Source organism: Taurulus bubalis (genome assembly GCF_910589615.1).
Source record: "Taurulus bubalis genome assembly, chromosome: 6".
Classification (NCBI taxonomy): domain Eukaryota; kingdom Metazoa; phylum Chordata; class Actinopteri; order Perciformes; family Cottidae; genus Taurulus; species Taurulus bubalis.
Window position 1 is genome coordinate 19,443,221 of NC_136594.1, and position 18,483 is coordinate 19,461,703.

At 43.1% G+C, this 18,483-nt stretch overlaps 1 protein-coding gene across 1 annotated transcript in view; it reads left to right on the forward strand.

The window, feature by feature from the left end:
* Positions 1–2,211: 2,211 nt before the first annotated feature.
* add3a (adducin 3 (gamma) a) overlaps positions 2,212–18,483 on the forward strand; it is a gene marked incomplete at its 5' end in the record, with an annotated part of 30,883 nt that continues 14,611 nt past the window's right edge. The window contains 7 exons of the mRNA XM_079220060.1: positions 2,212–2,406; positions 12,350–12,488; positions 13,591–13,742; positions 14,217–14,297; positions 17,074–17,223; positions 17,517–17,660; positions 18,329–18,427. Coding sequence (XP_079076186.1) covers positions 2,212–2,406; positions 12,350–12,488; positions 13,591–13,742; positions 14,217–14,297; positions 17,074–17,223; positions 17,517–17,660; positions 18,329–18,427 — 960 coding nt within the window. The remainder of the gene's footprint in view (positions 2,407–12,349; positions 12,489–13,590; positions 13,743–14,216; positions 14,298–17,073; positions 17,224–17,516; positions 17,661–18,328; positions 18,428–18,483) is intronic.

An 18,483-nucleotide genomic window follows, 5' to 3' on the forward strand; every position in this document is an offset into this window, starting at 1 on the left:
CACCAACCCGTCATTTTGCGGTTTCATCCCAGCCTGCTTTGTGCACTCAGAAAGCAGAACAGTGCAGGCAAGCAGGAGGATGAATTCAATATCGGGTTACATAACTCTTCCCTGCACAGCTGCCTTCAATTAAAGAGGATTTCTGGGGCGGCTTTTATTCACTTCCATAGTATAAATCACAGCTTTCGTAGTGGGATCAGGTCGTGAGCGAGAGGCCTCATGTGCTCCTATGGGTTCTCTGTTTTGCAGAAAACACGGATATGTCTGCACAATATTGTCGTATTAGAGGTGTTAACTTCTTTCTTTTAGTAAAACGTGTAACTGGATGTCATCTCCAAAACACAGAGATCATCTGCATAGAGGGGATGTGACAGAGAAACCAGTTGAAATGGGGAAAACATTGAGGTGGAAACGCATTGAGCTTCCCTTGAAGCGACTTGACTTCTCTGTGTCCGATAAGAGAGGAAGCAGCGCTGGTTATATCAGGGTCAGAATAATGGCCGCTTTAGGCCATTAGTAATCCTGTGGAAAGCATACGCTGAATGTTGTTGCTGTTGGCTTTCTTGCATATTTGCATTCGTACAGTCCAACATCCAACAAGAGAAGGCGTGAGGTCATGATGAGAGAAATAACTAAACACTTCAAACAAGTTACACGTTGTATCCACGAGGATTTTCTTATACTCTTGTTTTTTTTTCTGAGTATGACTCCTCTCTATACATTAAATACATGTGTCATTCCACTAATCTCAACCATCATTTTAAGTGGCATTTGACCTGAGTGAGTAGCTTAGTGGCATGTGCAGACCAAATCACCTCAACAACCCCTCTGTTTCCCATCAGACGGAGTTCAGAGAAAAGGTTAAAAGGGAGAAGTCACTTCTGGTGGAGGAACCACAACATATTGATCCTCCTGCTGTCAGATGACCACTGGGAAAGCAGCTTGAATCTCTTAAACTTCTCTCTCTGCCCCCCCCCCCCCCCCCCCCCCCCTTCAAGCCAAGACACCATCTGCTCGGGCTCCCATAAGCCCCACCTCTCCCTAATACACCACCAGCTTATCCTTTGCTACTGCAAACTGAAAAATGCAGTATACAACTGCATTTTTCAGCATGTTTTGCCTGTCTCGTCCACTGATTCATCTTTATATTTCACCCAGCATGGTGTGCATGTTATCTCCTGTTAAAGGATATCCCAAAACCAAAGTAAAAAGTCAGGCCACGGTCCAACCAACAAGGGGTTTGTGAAGGATACTGCGTTTGAATCAGAAGTCTCCCAGTTTGTCTTTTTCTTTCTTTTCTCAGACTTCCTCTAAAATGCGTGTTGCATCACAGAGTCAACTCTTTCACGAGCACAACAAGCGTTATTTTCAAATGTATTTCCATTGTCTTTATCGGCTGGGTCCCTTTTTGGCGCGTCACCGAGGGATTTAGGGTCACTCTTGTTGCTTTTACTGTAACAATTCCTGTATCCGGCAAACTGCTTGTTGTCGTGCCAGCTGACTTGAGAATGAACGGTGGGAGTAAACCACCTCGCCAGTCAAGGTCTGGATGATCAAACACGGATCATGTCCTCCTCGTGCGCTTCGTAGGACGGCGTCTCAGCCGAGGGACCCGACTAACGCCTACGTGCTGCTGTGACTCTGTCATCTGGTCATGGCATGTTGTTTTTCAGTATATTGGATTGCTGGTTTAGAATATATATATATATATATATATATATATATATATTACTTTTTGATTATTCTATTGAGTAACTTGGTCAGAAAGTTACCTGCTACAAAAAATGACAACGATCATTTAACTTAAGCGATGGATATTAAACATGAGTGTTGTGTCCATCAGTGAAGCCTTAGTTGTTTGTGTGGTAGGTGTGTTGGTGGAAGTAAGGCAGCATACAAATTACATTGATAATAGACATTATGAAAGTTTGCAACGTGTTCCTTTTGCATTTTGCGTTCTTCGAGCAAATCTGGTTTGCATCCTAATAATTTGCATACCACATTGTCACCAGGGCTTTAGTTTGAGTCCTTGTGCATTCGGTTCAGTTTCCTTCACTTCCTTTTCATGTGCATAATGTAAACATTACAACATTGAATTGCATTCAATTCATTTCATAACTTTGCCTTTCAAATGACATGATTTGTGTTCTGTTCTTCTCAGGTGAGAGTCAGAGCGGCGGCCATAGAGCGAGCAAGACAGGTGACGCAGGCATGAGCGCGGACAGCCATCAGGAGGTGGTGACCACCCCTCCCCCACCGAGTGGAGGGACTAAGGAGCGCTACTTTGACCGTGTCAACGTCAACGATCCGGAGTACATCAGGGCCAGGAACATGTCACCTGACCTGCGGCAGGACTTCAATGTCCTGGATCAGAAGAAACGTGTCACGCAGATCTTACAGAGCCCCGTAAGTCCATTAACTGCTTTTAAAAATGAGGGAAATTCATGCAACCTCCCACTAGACAGGCATCGTTTAGGACAATGGAGAGATGGGAAGCTGCTAAAATGGTTGAAAAAGAAGGTAGAATGTATCAGCTGATGCCATCGTTTCCCCTTGAAGTAACACAATGCACATACAGAACCGTGTTACGTAAATGATACCGACATGTTGCGTTGAGGGTCCTGAAAGATAGATGGTGTCCAGATTCTTGAGGTAAACTTGCAACTCTAAATCCCCTCTATCTGTTAACTTGAGAATTAATGTGTTGGTCTGTTCCTCAATGTATGAATATGGAGTCTGGAGACTTTTTTTCCCATAAATATAATGGAAGGAGTAAAAAGTCCATGAATGTTAGTATATTTTTTTAGAGAGAATAGACCGAACAGGGTGGTTCAGTTTTAAAGATCACTGAATACCAAATGGAGAACTTGCTGCAAGCAAATACTGTTTCGCCTCACTGACTACTAGTATGGGTCATCAGTTCCCATTTTCTCTTCTGTCAGTTATTATTCCCCAATCAAGTGATTTCTAAAGACGTTACAGCATCAAATGTGCTTTTGTTGATGTTGTGACACCGACCACAGAATCAAAGCAATCAGCAGCGTGCTAGAGCCCTATTATAACCAGCTGCCACGCCTCGCTCAGGCTTACTGTCAGAGCAGGCCCAGTCCAGCGGCTCTCATGTTGGGTCAGGTTTTGCTGAGGTAAACAACTCTGTGAGCACAGAGCATATTCCAGCCAACACGCATCATGTTGTGGTTTAATTTTTCTTTCCCTGGAGGTCTAGATTCCTGAGCATTACTGTTGTTCTAGTAGCCAAACTGAAGTGCTGGAGGTACAGTTGGAAGTACGAGGCTGTATCTTTGCCGGAGGTTTTACAGATGGCTGTAACCTGCAAAGATCCGAATTCAGTGCAAAGATTGCGATTATAAGAGGCTTAATAAACACTAGCCACAGCAACACTTGAACACACTTACAATAATTTAATATTTGCTATGCTATAGCCTGAGCGCATTTGCATCCCTGAGGAACTCGGCAGCTAACGCTGACAACAATAATACCCATGAGCAAAGTCGAGCTCAGTGTCGTGCTCTTTGAACAGTTGCTTCACCTCGAGGGAAGATTTTACGAGTTCAGTTCAGCCCACAGGGTATTAGGAATATTTACTCTGCACTATTGACTTAAGGCTGGTCTCTGACTGAAGGGCTCCTCACTGTTGACAATGGGATCATATATTTGCAAAACTGTGTGTGTGTGTGTGTGTGTGTGTGTATGTGTGTGTGTGTGTGTGTGTGGCACTTTTAAGGAGTCCGCAGGGACAGATGGTGAAGTTAAAGTTAGATATGGGATAAGGTTAAACGTTGCATAGGCGATGAATGTCATGAATGAATGTTCCCCCCATGCAGAGTTCTACAAGTGTGGAAGTGTGCATGTGTACTTGTGATTGATATTGGGTAGTGGCCGCCGTGGCTTGGCCCGGTTCTTTTTAAGCTTTAAATGTGATCCGCATTCTGCATATGCCCAGTGTGGTTTTCTTGGCCCACCGTGTTTTGTGCCAGATGTCTGGAAGGGCACCAGCATAGTGCTGCTGATGCAGGTTTCCACTTGACACTTTGTGTATGCCTGTGTCGGTGTACGTGATTGAGTCCCACAAGTGCAGTTGGGGGGGGTGAGCAAAATGAGGAAGTCTATCCCAGGGCCCTGCTCTAACTAGACAGTTAAGCTCGTCTGTGGCCGACCATCACTGGTGTGTTTTGCGGTGTGTCTCCCACAGCTGGCTCCAGTCTGTCCTTATCAGCCAAGATTTATCATGTTGAATTAATGAGAGAGAGAGCTGTGTGACCAGAGCCTGACAACACCAGCACAAGGCCAAGCAAAACAGTGCCGGCCATGGTGATCTGTCAGACATGTCCACCCTTTAAATTACAAACACAAACACGTATTTCATGCCTCTGTCAAAGTCTCAGGCAGGTGCAGAAAACTAATGGAGGGTGCCGACCTCCAGCTGACCTTTGGCTCGATTCTCTGTGGTGTGTTCAAATGCTCCACTTGACGGTGTGCAGTGTTAGTCAAATGACGCGCAACTAACAGGTGCTGAGGAAGAAAAGCCTGTTGATAAACACCTTTTGTGGTACCTGTTGTCTTTGAATGGAACTTGAGGCTTTATCGAGCCAGCAAAGGAAGCCCGGCTCTGTTGAACCTGCCCCGTGGTACCCTCCTCGTAGTACCCCACTCGGCTCCCAGTCAGCAGTGACAGGTGGCTCCCTGTTGGCTGCAGAGGGGTGTTCAGTCCTTACATCAGGACAGTTGGCCTCAGTGCCGGTTTACTCATGTTCAACAACAACAAGTGTGTGTCACCAGCTGGCCGCGCACACGTGTGCCCTCTCTCATAGCAATTTATCTCTCATATTCAGCTGCAACAACAACATCACCAGCTGGGTATCCACACATGGCATCTCTCTCTCTCTCTCTCTCTCTCTGTCTCTCTCTTGTTTTCTCTGTCTCTCTCTGTCTGTTTGTTTTGATTCCAGTGTTATGCGACTAGTGGCGGCTGCAGATTACATGTCTGTAGCGCTCGGATGGCAGGTTGTATTTAAAGTCGGACCAATATAGACCAGGCGGGACTGAATCAACTCAGAGGACTTCATCCACTCGCCTCATTCATGCAGCAGTTGTTTACTTTTTGGAAACGGGGGGCTACAGCTGAACCTTGAACCCATTCAGTCCCTTTGTGTTCTACCAGGCTGTTTGGACTCTTACGTATTGCCTGTATGCAGCAACAATATGCAAAGGGGGGCAAAGTGAGAAACACATGGGGGTGGATGAAAGGGAGGGAGGGGAGGTAATGCATACATGTATAAATTAGAACACATGAAAAGGGACACGGGCACACATATTGATCACCACCTGATAATGGTAGTGTTTTCATCTCTATGCATACAAAAGCAAAATAATCCTCAAGATTTTGGATGCAGTTAATGACATTTAAAACACTTAAAGACATACATATTTGTAGAAATTATTTGAATATGAAATGTCCTGTAGATAAACAGCCGAGCATTGTTTTCCTTCAGTGAACTTCTGGTTAATTTGTGTGACAATCTACTTTAGTTTGAATAATACTGGATTTATTTGGTTATTTTGAATCATACGAGGAAGGAAGAGAGGAATGGAGGCGAGAGATTGTTCAGGCTTTTGGTGGAGTGTTTTGTATGACATGCAAGGATTACAATTTGGCTTGAGGTGGCTCGTGAGGCACACTGAGGGGATTTTCCGTTGCATTTTGAGAGCTTGGATACAGATTTTGGCTGTAAATACAAGTCTCATGATGTCATGGTCGTTAAATCAAGATATTCATTTGTTTGTGTTCAATTCTGTGGTGAAGTCTCTCCTCCTCCCTGTGATGGGAACTAGGTTGGCGTGACAAGAAGTCAAAAGGTCAAAATCCTCCAGAGGCTTGAAATCAAATCAGATGAAATTTAATTTGAGTTATGCTTCCTTCCACATGCTGCTTCTATTTTCTGCATATCCGCTCATCTCTCTTTTCCCCTGCTATTAGATTTTCCTCCCCACTCGTGTCCCCGTCTTGTGGCTCAGTTTTACATCATCCAAAGAAATTACTTCCTGGTGCAAGTGGATGATTTATGGTGCTTTGGCAGGTTGGCCAAGTACCCGCTTGTGTGAGGCAAATGTCACGCCCTCTGTTATGTCTTCCCTGAAGGTCTCATTTGATAATACATTAGTGGTTGAACTCACTGCCGAGACTCCTTTTTTAAAACCTCCTCCGCTCCCCTCGGAGCCACGTCTCGGCGGCTGTGTTTTACTTTTGGCTTTTCACGACATCTCTTGGGAGCTGAACTTAGAACAAAACCTCCAGCAGTGGAGCAGCGCCCTCGGGATTAGAGGGCAACATACTGAAATGTTACTATGTCCACTTTAGCTCGTATGCAACCTCAAAAGGATAGACCAAAAGTCAAAATACTCTCCTGGGTGCTTAGTGTGCAAGCTTTCCACGTCTGGCAACTGAAATCAAAAAGTAATGTTTTAGTCAAAAAGGAAATACATGTTAGTTTGTATCTTGTTGAAACTGATGCATGAAGCTATTCCTACCTAGAAAGGTGCACTCAGTCGAGTGCAGATCTCTGTGATTGAATGAATACAACCCACATTTGGCCAAACCGCCGTCTAGATACTAAGCACCTGTAAGGTGGCGTGAAACTCACTTCATTCAAACTAAAAAGAAATGCGGAAATGAATTAAGGCACAAGCCCCCTTGCCTGCTTAACGGTGGTTGAGTGGGAGCGATGTACTCAGCAGTGTTTGAACTGATAGTGCCGTTAGTTGTCAGCCAAACACAGAGCAAACGTGTTTACCTTACTGTGGGTGAGTGTTAGAGTTGCCTCAGCTGTGTTAGCAGCTACAAATTAAAAAGGGAGCAAATATAACTTTTAGAGACGTGTTTTTTGTGCCACCGATACTAATTCCCGATCATAGATGATCCATATTGGTACAGATCCATTCATTGTTCTGTTGTTTTTTTGCCACCGTCCCAAAAATAATTTTCAACCGCTCTGAAGTGTAAACCATAAAAAAAATCGTAATGTTATCCTTTTTCTTTGTTATAGTCATTTTTAGTGGGCTTTTTACTTTAAATGATTAGAAAATAAAAGTACTGTTTTGGATTAAAACAAATCTTTGTCGTTGTTTTAATGACGTATAATTAGAGCTAATGTAAACGGGTCTTAGTTCATCTCTAATATCTCTGTCGTGCTGTGTTCACGTTTCTCACCAACACGACATTGTACTTGATTTCATTTGAACACATCATGATAACATTATAACTTACATTCGCCCCAATAGTCATTTTCCCTGAACAGCGATAGCGGAGAGCGTTGTTCACCAGATAACACCATCAGAGATCAACGACTAGAAAGGCATACATGCCGATGTCCTGATTGCATATTTTAATGAATATCGGCGGCTAACCACCGACAGTAAAACTTTATTTCACACCCCGTGATGGTTAACGTTAAACTGTGTAATCAATCCACGGTTCGCATGCATGCCGAACCGCGAGGAGGGATTTGTATGGATCACGGATCGAGAGTGGGCCGTTACACCACTCGTGCACACTCACTCATGCATGCATGCATAGGCACTCTCCAATATGCCGGATCGCTATCAGTTCCGACACTGAGCTTATTAAGCGGAATGGGTATTGACAATGAAGTGACCGATCCACATGAAATGTTTCCTTTTTTGCTTCATGTTGCGCCGTGTATTAAAAATGATTCAAGTAAGTTCCATGCAGTGAAGGAGTGTTTCACAAATTCAGTCTTGTGCTTCCATGTTCCTACACTTTCTGTCTGGGTCAACATGTGAGATAAATTGCAGAGCGTTTATGCAGAGTACAGAGCTGTTGCAGCTGGAGTTGGGCAACACATTTCACTGACACACACGCCTTTGAGGTTAGATGGAGGGAAATCAATAGCTTTGGCAAGCTTGCTGCCAGGCACTCTCCTACTTTGTAACAGTGTCACGTTGGCAGCTCGAAAGGACAGCATTGTGCTGACATAGCTGGAGAGGTTGTGGCTAAAATTACAGGCCTCACCTGGTGAGCAAGTGTGTCTGCAAGCTGTAAGGATAATGGGTGTGTGTTTGCATTTGTATCTATCATTACATGCATGTATTTAGTTCTCACGGCAAGTCTTTATTCTGAATCTGTTGAGATGCCTCCTTTACTTATTTACTGGATTATTCAGCCAGTTAACGCAACCTGAGCTTGGATGCCGTCACCAAGGGACCAGAAAGAAAGCAGGTCACGGTGTTCTTCCAGGTGAACTGAGATGCAGTTTGTGTGAATGTGAATCCTGACCTGCTTCAGGAAATGACCCCACAACATTGTGTTCTCTGGTATAAGAAAACCAAATTGGACCTTTGGTATTCAGCTGATAAAACATAGTTTAGTCTCTGTCTGACACAGGCTACTTGTGCGTGTTGTTTTCAAGCCTTTTCATGCTGTGTGAACTTCAACAACCCGATTGTTGCAATGGTAATAATTCAACGTTACCAAAGTGAGTCACACAAGTGTGTGTTTGTGAGGTAATGCTGAAGCCATCACTTCTTTGATCAGTGCACAAGTACAGACGTGCCGGATCGGCGTTGCTCCAACAGTCATAACCGTCTTCCTTTCCCACAGGAGGACGTACGACTGTTAAAGTGCCACCTGCATCTGCAACAATAACTGACCGGGACTAAAGGAAACTTCTCTGTAGATTATATGACTCAAGCTCTTGGAAGACTAGACACTTCCTGTTGGAGTTTGAAGAAAAGTGTCTATTGTCCCTTTGAGAAGGTGACCCACACAATCTAAAATATGCATTTGAAAATGTATTTTTCTTCACGGCCACCAAATATTAAAGTCTGATAAAGTTCCCTTTGCAGGAAGCATCTGCCGTGATGTAATGTCCTTCGGCGAGGTTTGCATCTGTAAGACTATTTCTCAGCAAGTACCAATAAACTCTCATCTTTGAGAACGGGAAATTACATACATTTTTCCTACTTTCTCCACTCTTAGGCTGCGACTCGTACGCCAAAGTGCTGGCCAAGCTCCAATCTGCACGGCAACTTAATTCTCTCAAGGCCGCTGCAGGTCCATTTTGAGAGATTAATTTTTGCCATTTTGGAGCACACACGGAAACCTTTCCTCGTTTCTCTGATTGGATCACATTTATTTCCTCCAGTAAGTGGAGAAACCTGCTAGCCTGCTTGCATGTCAGGGATTTTTAACAGGCAAGGTAGATGATGGATATGTGTGGGGGTTTTCACTCCAGAGGCAAATTAGCTGTAACTGCAGGGATGTGATGTAATGTTGTTTTAAAGGTTCTCTCGATTTCCTGTCTTTGGGTTGTGGGAGTGTCCTTAGTTAAGCAGTCACGGCACAGCAGCTAAAAAGCACGCTTGATGTGTTTTGTTTTTGCTGCAGATGTTGGGGGGGTCCGAAATATTAATGATAGGAACCACTTTAGGCCCCAGAATTAATCTGTTTATATGATGAGAATCAAATCCCTGCTGTCATAATCTTCTTGGGAACACACGTGTGTGTGTGTGTGTGTGTGTGTGTGTGTGTGTGTGTGTGTGTGTGTGTGTGTGTGTGTGTGTGTGTGTGTGTGTGTGTGTGTGTGTGTGTGTGTGTGTGTGTGTGTGTGCATGCTAAACTGCTTTTTAATAGGTTTTGCTACAAAACATTGTCTGTTGTGAAAGTTTGTTGAAAATTGATTGGACAATATTTCAAAAACAAAATTGATTCTGAGGAGGTTTATTTTTTAGCTAATTGGGATTTTTTTCATCCCACAACTTCACAGTTTTAAGTGCACTGCATGTATTTTCTGCTATGACAGGCAAAAAAAGCTCTAAAAGTCCACCGGACACTACCGGCTCGGCAGCAGATGGGAAGCAGACAAAGTTGGTGACCAGCAGGTGAACATGTAGAGAGAAGGCGGAGACCAAAACAGAGCTAAAAGGAGAGAAAAGCTTGGACTTGATGTTTAAATAAGAATCTGTCAGCTGACAACTTCAACTTGAAAAGGAGGATAATAAGTCAGTGTTGTGTTTGCGTCTTGCATTTTATTAATGCAGGTTTAATTCATCACACAAAGACCTTTCTAGTTGAATCAGGGTCAGGTGTCTCTGACTCCAATAAACTGAGGCTCCAATGTAAAATGTGATGGCACAACAGTCTTTGAAACAGAAATGCCCAGAACAACAACAGCAACTGAAAACAAAAAACCCTGACCCACCACTGTCAGACATCCGCAACAGGCTGGTTGCCACAGCAAACTCGCCACTAGGAACCAAAGAATGTCTGGCTTGGGTTCAGAATCAGCAGTTCCCCGGGACTGTATGTGTCCTGACACGGGGGGCTGCTCCACTTTTAACAAAACACCCCCACATGGGCACGAAACCAAAGGCCTCAACGCCACTCGCATAAGACTAATGGGCCGTCCCATGGGGTGACTCGAGGGGGCCAGAGACCAGGGGAAGTTCAGTGTCAGGGATGCTTCTGTGCACAGCTATATTGGAAATGTGTTGATTGTTGCATAAGCACTGAGATGAAATAAAGGCATTAATATTGGATGTTGCCGTGCAATAGGGGTGATCGCATTGTGTTGTGGCCTATTTTCCCTCTCAAGCTATGCGGATCTTGCCACAGATTCCCATCACTGCTTTTACATTTCCACCAGGAAGTTGGACTGTCAGATATTGTCTGCTAACTGTATGATGAGGTGAAGTTGGTATTAGATTAAATCCAGTGGGTTAGTTGCCTGACATCTAATTTAATTGCAAATGTGAATTAGTCTGGAACACCCCAGTTCCTTTTTGATTTCCATGTTATCAATGGAGACCAAGATGCCTCTAAATGCGATAGTTTAGCCCTTCAACCAATACGAGTGATGATACATGTGACGTAGTCCTGAGCGATCAGTCACAGCACATTAGAGCGGGACGGGGGAAACTGCACGTCAACAGAGAAATTAAATCAAACTACAGCGTGCGAAGATGAGCTGCTGAATTGTTAATTAGTGTGTTCAACTTTTGCCAAATCCTGTCATGGTGCGGCAAACACATTTGATTGTGATTCTTTTTTGTGAATATACCATCCAGTTTGTTCAAAGATAGATGGATGGATGGATGTATACACAGTGAAATAGAAGTATGTACAGTGACGAACTAAACGACAAAAGCGGCAGCAGAAAAAATATATGTTGGAAGTCGTCTTTATTAATTATATGAACAAGTGCACAACATATAAACCTAAAAACAAAAGGATGTGAACAGGCAATACACATCAAAGTGTTCATTATTCCTAGATGTCACTATGTATTAGCTCTGCACTGGTCACAGCTTTAATTACATTAGCCAGCAGGGAAAGGTGAGTGTAAACAACCTTATTAAGATTATGAGCTATACATACAGTATTACCTCATCTGCTGTCACACTCTGCAGCCTGGGTTTGACTGTGGCTTTATTGATATACCATGAATATAACAGTTTGCATTAGTTAAATAGGCTTTAGCATCATCACATTCAACACTTTCTGCTCTGATCTTCATGCATACCTTCATCCAAGTCTTGTGATTTCTGTTTGAATTTTTTAATTTAGGAACTGTTTTGTGATGAGTAACATTTACCTTGAAGAGAAGTGAAAGCATAAAAGCACATAGTACTTGACTATACACACACACACACACACACACACACACACACACACACACACACACACACACACAGCCAATCGTAATGCAGGCTGTGAGCTAGCCAGACGGCCAATCTTGACTCAGCTTGTTGGGAAGCCACCTTATCCTCATCCAGCTTCATCGAGTCCTTTGAGGACGATTCAGATTGACACCGAGGAGAATGTCTAATCTGTGATTAACACGTCTCCCTCTTTAGTCCTTCTCTTTCTGTCTCTCTTAATGTTCCCACATCTTTTTACTCTTTCATCCTTCTGTCACCTCTAATCCTCTGCTCTCTTTTCTCCCTTTGACTCTAATCTTCCTCACCATCATCTCTTGCTGTCTTTTCATTAATGTGATGTCATTTCAGTGAAAGAAAGTTGAAGCTCTATGTTCCAAATTAAATAAATGTTCGCTGTTTAAGCTGCATAATACCTGATTGAGGTGTCCAAATCTTGTAACGCAAAGTAAAGTTCTCGACAATATACAATTATCGGATGTTATAAAATGAATATTTATCCATATTTATCCTTTTTTGATCTTGGGGAAATTTAGCTCCCGTCCTCATTGAGATCTGAGGGTTCAGGTTCTAGTTGTTCACACACTGCGTCATCTCAGTGCCATCCTGCCCCATCCTGTTTAACTTTATTCCCTCTCTCCTCTTTCTCTTCCAGGCCTTCAAGGAGGAGTTGGAGAGTCTCATCCAGGAGCAGCAGCGGATAGGGAACAACCCCACCGGGCTGCTGGCCCTCAGGCAGATCGCTGACTTCTTCGTAGCCACCTCCGTGGCCGGTTTCAACACCTCCCCCCTCAGTGAGTGCTCACAGTGCCGTGGCACGTTACACTATCATTTAGCACAACATGCCACCCTTGCACCAGGATGCAACCGCTTTGCGCAGCACTGAAAAACTAAACGCGGCACCAGTATTTGAAGACGTGAGATCCATATCCAAACATGAGCTTTGCGTGCTTAAGGGCATAAATACCCCGAGACAACCCAACCCCAGACTCCGGAAGAGCTGCGCATACTTCTCTGGGTTTTGATCTAGGATTTCTATCCAGGAGTCCATATGTGAAGTCTGCTTCCAATCACGACGCTGGAATGCACAACTAATGCTGAATTACACATCAAATGCAATATAGTAGTTCAGTTCAGCTTTCTTAAGACACACCCCTAATGACTAGGCCTGAGAAACATTGGCAGTAAACTAAGTAGTGGGAGGAGGGCGGTTTACATCACCTCAGTGTGATTCATCTCAGTAATCCATCACAAAAATCCCCTAATTTGCAGAACTTGTGTTGGCGGGTCACAGACCACTGTGATGTACCCCCTAACCAGCGAAAAATAATTTTTGATTGAATAAAAGACGTAATACACAGCGCTTTGCTATCAGTGTCTGATTTAATACAAATATATAATAAAATTAAGTTTATGAATTAAACTTGTATTCTCTTGAATATTTATGAAATAACTATTTTTAAAGGATTTTTTAATGGATGCTAATTTTATATATATTTGTTACAAATCTCACGTGAGGGCCTTTACGTCCCCACATTTGAGAACCACTGGTATATATTATTATATATAGTAGATATATGATAGTAATATTCTATAGTATTGCCAAAGTTGTCCCCTACACCGTAAAACACTGGGCGTGCCCTAACGTACCCCCATTTAAGAACCACTGCTCTAAAGTGTGTAAGTGTTTTAGACAGAGACCCAACAATGTGATGCTAGGATCTGTCTTCTTTTCGCATGTATTTGTTTTTAAGAGAAGTTCATTTAATTAAATATTAAAATACTCATCACACAAGTTGTGCTATTTATTTGGGGCAAATTAAACTTGTTGAGAGAGGTTACCCATATTCTGTCATTTCCCTTTAACCCTTTAACCCTGACCATACCATTGTTTAGGTCTGGGGATGGTCACTCCCATTAACGACCTGTACGGAGTGGAATCCACCACCATGGTGAAAGGCGAGAAGCTGACACGCTGTAAACTGGCCAGCACCTACAGACTGGTGGACCTGTTCAGCTGGGCCCACCTCTCCAACTCCTACATCACAGTAAGTAGCTGCACCAAGACATTTAAAAATAACTGCGCTCTTAAATGTGTTGACAGGTATGGGCTGTGTCCCAAACCAGTCCCTGTTTACTCTACTTTATAGCAAAAATGGCACTGGTGCAACACTACATCTGAGACTAATTAAGTGACCATTATATTCAGAGTAGTGAAAGAGATTCTTCAGACACAGCTATGGTTTCTGAAGACAGCTGGGATGGATATATAAATCGATAACGTTTAATCTATGAATCGTCTGGATTCCCGTGTTACTTTAACATGTGGAAGCATGCTTAAAAAAGATTTAAAAAAAACTGATTTCCTTTTGACTTTTCGCTCACTTGACTTTTGACTAGAATTGTTTCACTGTTTAATTTTCAGAATAGAAAAACGAATAAGAAAAGTCTATCCTTACGAAAGCCTGAGTGAAAGTCAGCTGTTGTCAGATTTACATCCATTTGATCCTTTCTTGTTTTAGGCTCGAGTCAGCAAAGAGCAAGACCACATCCTAATCATCCCCAGAGGACTGTCATTCGCTGAGGCGTCCTCATCAAATCTGGTAAGAAACATGAGAAAAAACATGAGATGGTTCGAGTGAAACAAATGAAATAGGCCATCGTCCTTTTCTGTGTATCTTTTGCCAACAGTATTAAAGCCTTCACTGGACAGGGCGGATGCTTCCCCACTTCACTTAACCAGACATTTGCTTCCTTTAATGTACATTGTGCATCTCTCTCTCTCTCTCTCTCTCTCTCTCTCTCTCTCTCTGTGTGTCTGCTGCTGCTTTCCCGCAACAGGTCAACAAATATTGTAATCAAAGTGTCGGTTCAAAGAGTGTATGCGTTATCGTCGGGCATGGATATTTTCTGACAAGATCACCTTAAGCAGAGTTTACCAATCCAGAGTTGGTGTGGCTGTGTCTCCTGCAGTGTACCAATGCAATTCTCACTGTACAAATATTTTGTTTGCGCTCAGCTACTTATTGTATAAATCACAGACGACAACAGGGTAAAATGTAGGCTGTAAGCCTAAATCCTATTTTAGATCATCTGGGTCACATCCATCTTCTCTGTGGTTGTCTGTACGAGAGCGATGACCACAACGTTGCAGCTTTTGGGAGACTCAACAAAATGATGTTGTCTGGCGCTTTCAGATTGCCCTGATTGTGTTTTAAAGCCATTCTGCCGCTACTGGGCTTCTCCCTCCCTCTCCTCCTCCTCTTCTCATTCTTCTTCTCTCAGCCTGTTTTGATCTTGCCATCTCTATGGTTACACGGTTGAGTTCAAGTGTGGAGAGAAGCGAACAGACTGATCGAGAGGAGGTCATCCAGAATAAAGAGTCTGGGAGGTTGTGTTGGAGTCGGCTGCAGCGTCAGAGAACCAGAGTTCAGTTGCTTTGGTCAGTTTCCATCTCCCTCTCAAGCTCACGGTTTGATCTCGGAGGTGAAGCTGCTGTAATCCTGTAAATGTCCCCACTGAGGGTCTAATAAAGCAATATATAGTCTAATTTCAATTCAGGTTTTTTGGTTCTGGATAACATTCATCTTTTAGTTTAGTTTGATGCCTGAAGTTTCAGCTCCCCACACGTGTACTTTCCATTCAACCGAATCACATTTCAGATTCTTTCTTGTGCGCCTTTTTAAAATGAACTCGTACTCTACTGGACATGTGATTTAAAACCCATCGATGTTCGATCATCTGACAGCTGGCTGCGGCCGTGGGTGTGTGTGGTGACAAAGATGTCGGTAGTTAGTTCTGCTCGGCCGGTGCCATTCCTTTTCCTCTGCTGGGGGAAAGATCAATAGACGGTCATCCATCCAGACATCCATATGGCTGTTAAAAGGCAGAGCGGCACTCGGGACACGTCTCAGGATCTTCTGCTTGACTTGATCCAGAGACTCCACCGGCTGTTAATCCATCAATCAGTGCCAATATAACACCTGCGTTTTGGTCCTTGTAACAAAACACATGTGGCTTTGCCAGTTATACTTAAGTTACACTTTCTTGTGCGTAAAGTGAACTCACTAATGCATTAGTTTGTGATCTTGTTAAAATAAGCTACTAAAATAAAAAACAATGCTATTTCAAGTTAAAAAGAATCTGAAGCATTTTAGTGTCTCTATGGACTCAGGTGTTCGGTAGCACAATTTCATTCGGTTAGTTTTCAGGGGGGCTTTATTTCCTTTACTTTATTATTCTTTTGTTTTGTGCCAATTTTTCTGAAAGGTTTAGTTTAAATATATGTCCTTAAAAAAATGATAACAGTAGCTTGGGTTTGTTTGTGTTCGGGCCAGGTATAATGTCTCAAATGTATGTAGCTACCGCACTCGTGTCGTCTCGATCCACTACGATATCTTCATCAAGGCTTGTTATTTAATTCCACATGTCTAGATTTCATGTGAAAAACATGTGAAATGGAATATTTATTTATTTTTAATCCATTTTTTTAATAAAGGATATCATTTTCATTTAGTTTCAGTTTATTGTTCACTGCTTATCGACGTTGATAACCTGGGGTGCACACAGCCCTGCAGCACTCCATCCCTAGTACATCCTTTGCGTTATAACTTCTCATCTTCTTTATGTGCAGCAGAAATGAAGTGCAGAAGTAAAACACAAGACTACATATTCAGCTGGACTGGGTGTATTTCGTTAGCAGCAGATTTGATGAGGGATGCCCTTTCCTGTTGGAGTAACACACACTTGTACTTTGTGTTGTGAAAGAGAAATGTGATCTCGTTGGTTCTGGTTTGTATCACAGAACAACATGTGGTTGCACAGGGACTTTGTACAAGGTCTGCAGGCAAAGTTGTGTTTTTAGTTTAACTTTTACAGCGAGGACCATCATCTGTGGTCAGTTGCTCCTTCTTCAGGTTTTTAATTCCCCTCATCCGTCTTTATTCTCTTCCCTCCAGGTCTCTAGCTCTATCTTTCCCTGCATCGCTCCTCTCTCTCTCTGTGTAATCTAATAACCGCTAACTGGCTGGTAATAAAGTTGTCAAAGTAAAGGACGTCATGTCCACTATCTTATGTTTCCTGGTAACGCTCCAATGCATTTCCTGGAGCGGAGGAATCGCTGATAATGTGATTTCTGTCATCGCGCTCATTGATTTTGACTTCATGTCTTATTAGTTTACGTTGGAGGGTTATCAGCTCTGTTTGTGCCTCATCATATTCCCTCTGCCTCCTCAGGAGAGCCGTCTAGAAGATGCTGCTGTCAACTTTTCATTAAGCTTGTACAGCTTGTGTCAGAGTGCCTTTGCACCTGTATTTAAAGTTTTTGGCTCCATGAAGTTGGAAACTCACCGAGTGTGTCTCCTCTCCTTGTTTCCCCAGGTGAAGGTCAACATCCTCGGGGATGTGATCGAACAGGGCTCCACCACCCTGAGGATCGACCCCGCAGGCTTCAGCCCCCACGCTGCCATCTACTCCATGCGCCCAGACATCCGCTGCATCCTGCATGTGCAAACTCCTGCCATGACTGCTGTAAGTTCACGTTACGCTGCAGCGTCTTCAAAACCTGCCCTGTAAGAAAAGGACTGTCGATGCTCCTGAATAACCCGCCGAACACCTGAAGCTCTCTTAGACGTGTGTTATATCGCACCTGAAATGATCTGTAAATAAACACTGTTCTGGGAAATGTTTCTGAGATGCAACAAAGCGGCACGTCTCTGCACTCATGAGAGAAGTAAAGAGTTTAAAGCCAATTTAAATGGCAGACTCGGATGAATAAAACAGCTTCTTATCGGTCTCTGCTCTCCTCTTCTCTCCTGCTTCAGGTGTCATCCATGAAGTGTGGCATCCTGCCCATTTCACAGGAGTCATTAGTCCTGGGTGATATCGCCTACTATAGCTACCAGGGCAGCCTGGACGACCAGGAGGACCGCAGAGAGCTGCAGAAGGCCCTGGGGCCTACGACGAAGGTAGGAAACCCAAGAAAAGTAGACACTGAGCTTCTAGCTGAGCGGTCCTCGTCGGTCTTCAAGCAATAGCTCACTTATTCGAAATATGTTTTCGCTTTCTTGGAGATACCACTCTCAGGTTGCTGGCTTTAGCTTCATATTGACTAGACGTTATCAACCTTCTCATTCAACACTCAGCAAAAAAAAATAAAAAATGATTTCCCAAAATGTTAAACTATTCATTTAACTAGCTAGACAACTATCTCTTCTTCAAATATCTCTATTCTGGAAGTGAATTCCCCATTTATTCACTCATTGACATTTCAGGGAATCATTTTATACAAAGTTTTAAACATGGAAGTAAGCCAACCAACTACGAGATGAATCGTGACCATATAACATGTCCTAGCAAAAATAAAAAAATAAAAAATAAGAAAAAAAAATAAGAATGATTTTAGAGTGAAGGAACTACTCACCCCAGAAAATATGAGTTTTCTATTAGCGGAGCTCGCTTTTTAAACGTCAATATCGCAGTTGATCGTGTTCCTTTAAATGTGGGAAGCCCAAATCCTGATTGCCATAAATATTCAGTTAATTGTGCAGCCGCTCGTTGAGATTGTTGCGCTCTAAAGAATGTCTGACTGTTCTTCTGTGCATAATAATGCTGCCTGTAATTTTGTGTGTCACAGATTTTGGTGCTGAGGAATCATGGTGTAGTTACTCTCGGGGAGACCATCGAAGAGGCCTTTACCCACATGTACACGGCCCAATATGCCTGTGAAGTCCAGGTACACACACTCACACTCACACTCACACACACACACACACACACACACACACACAC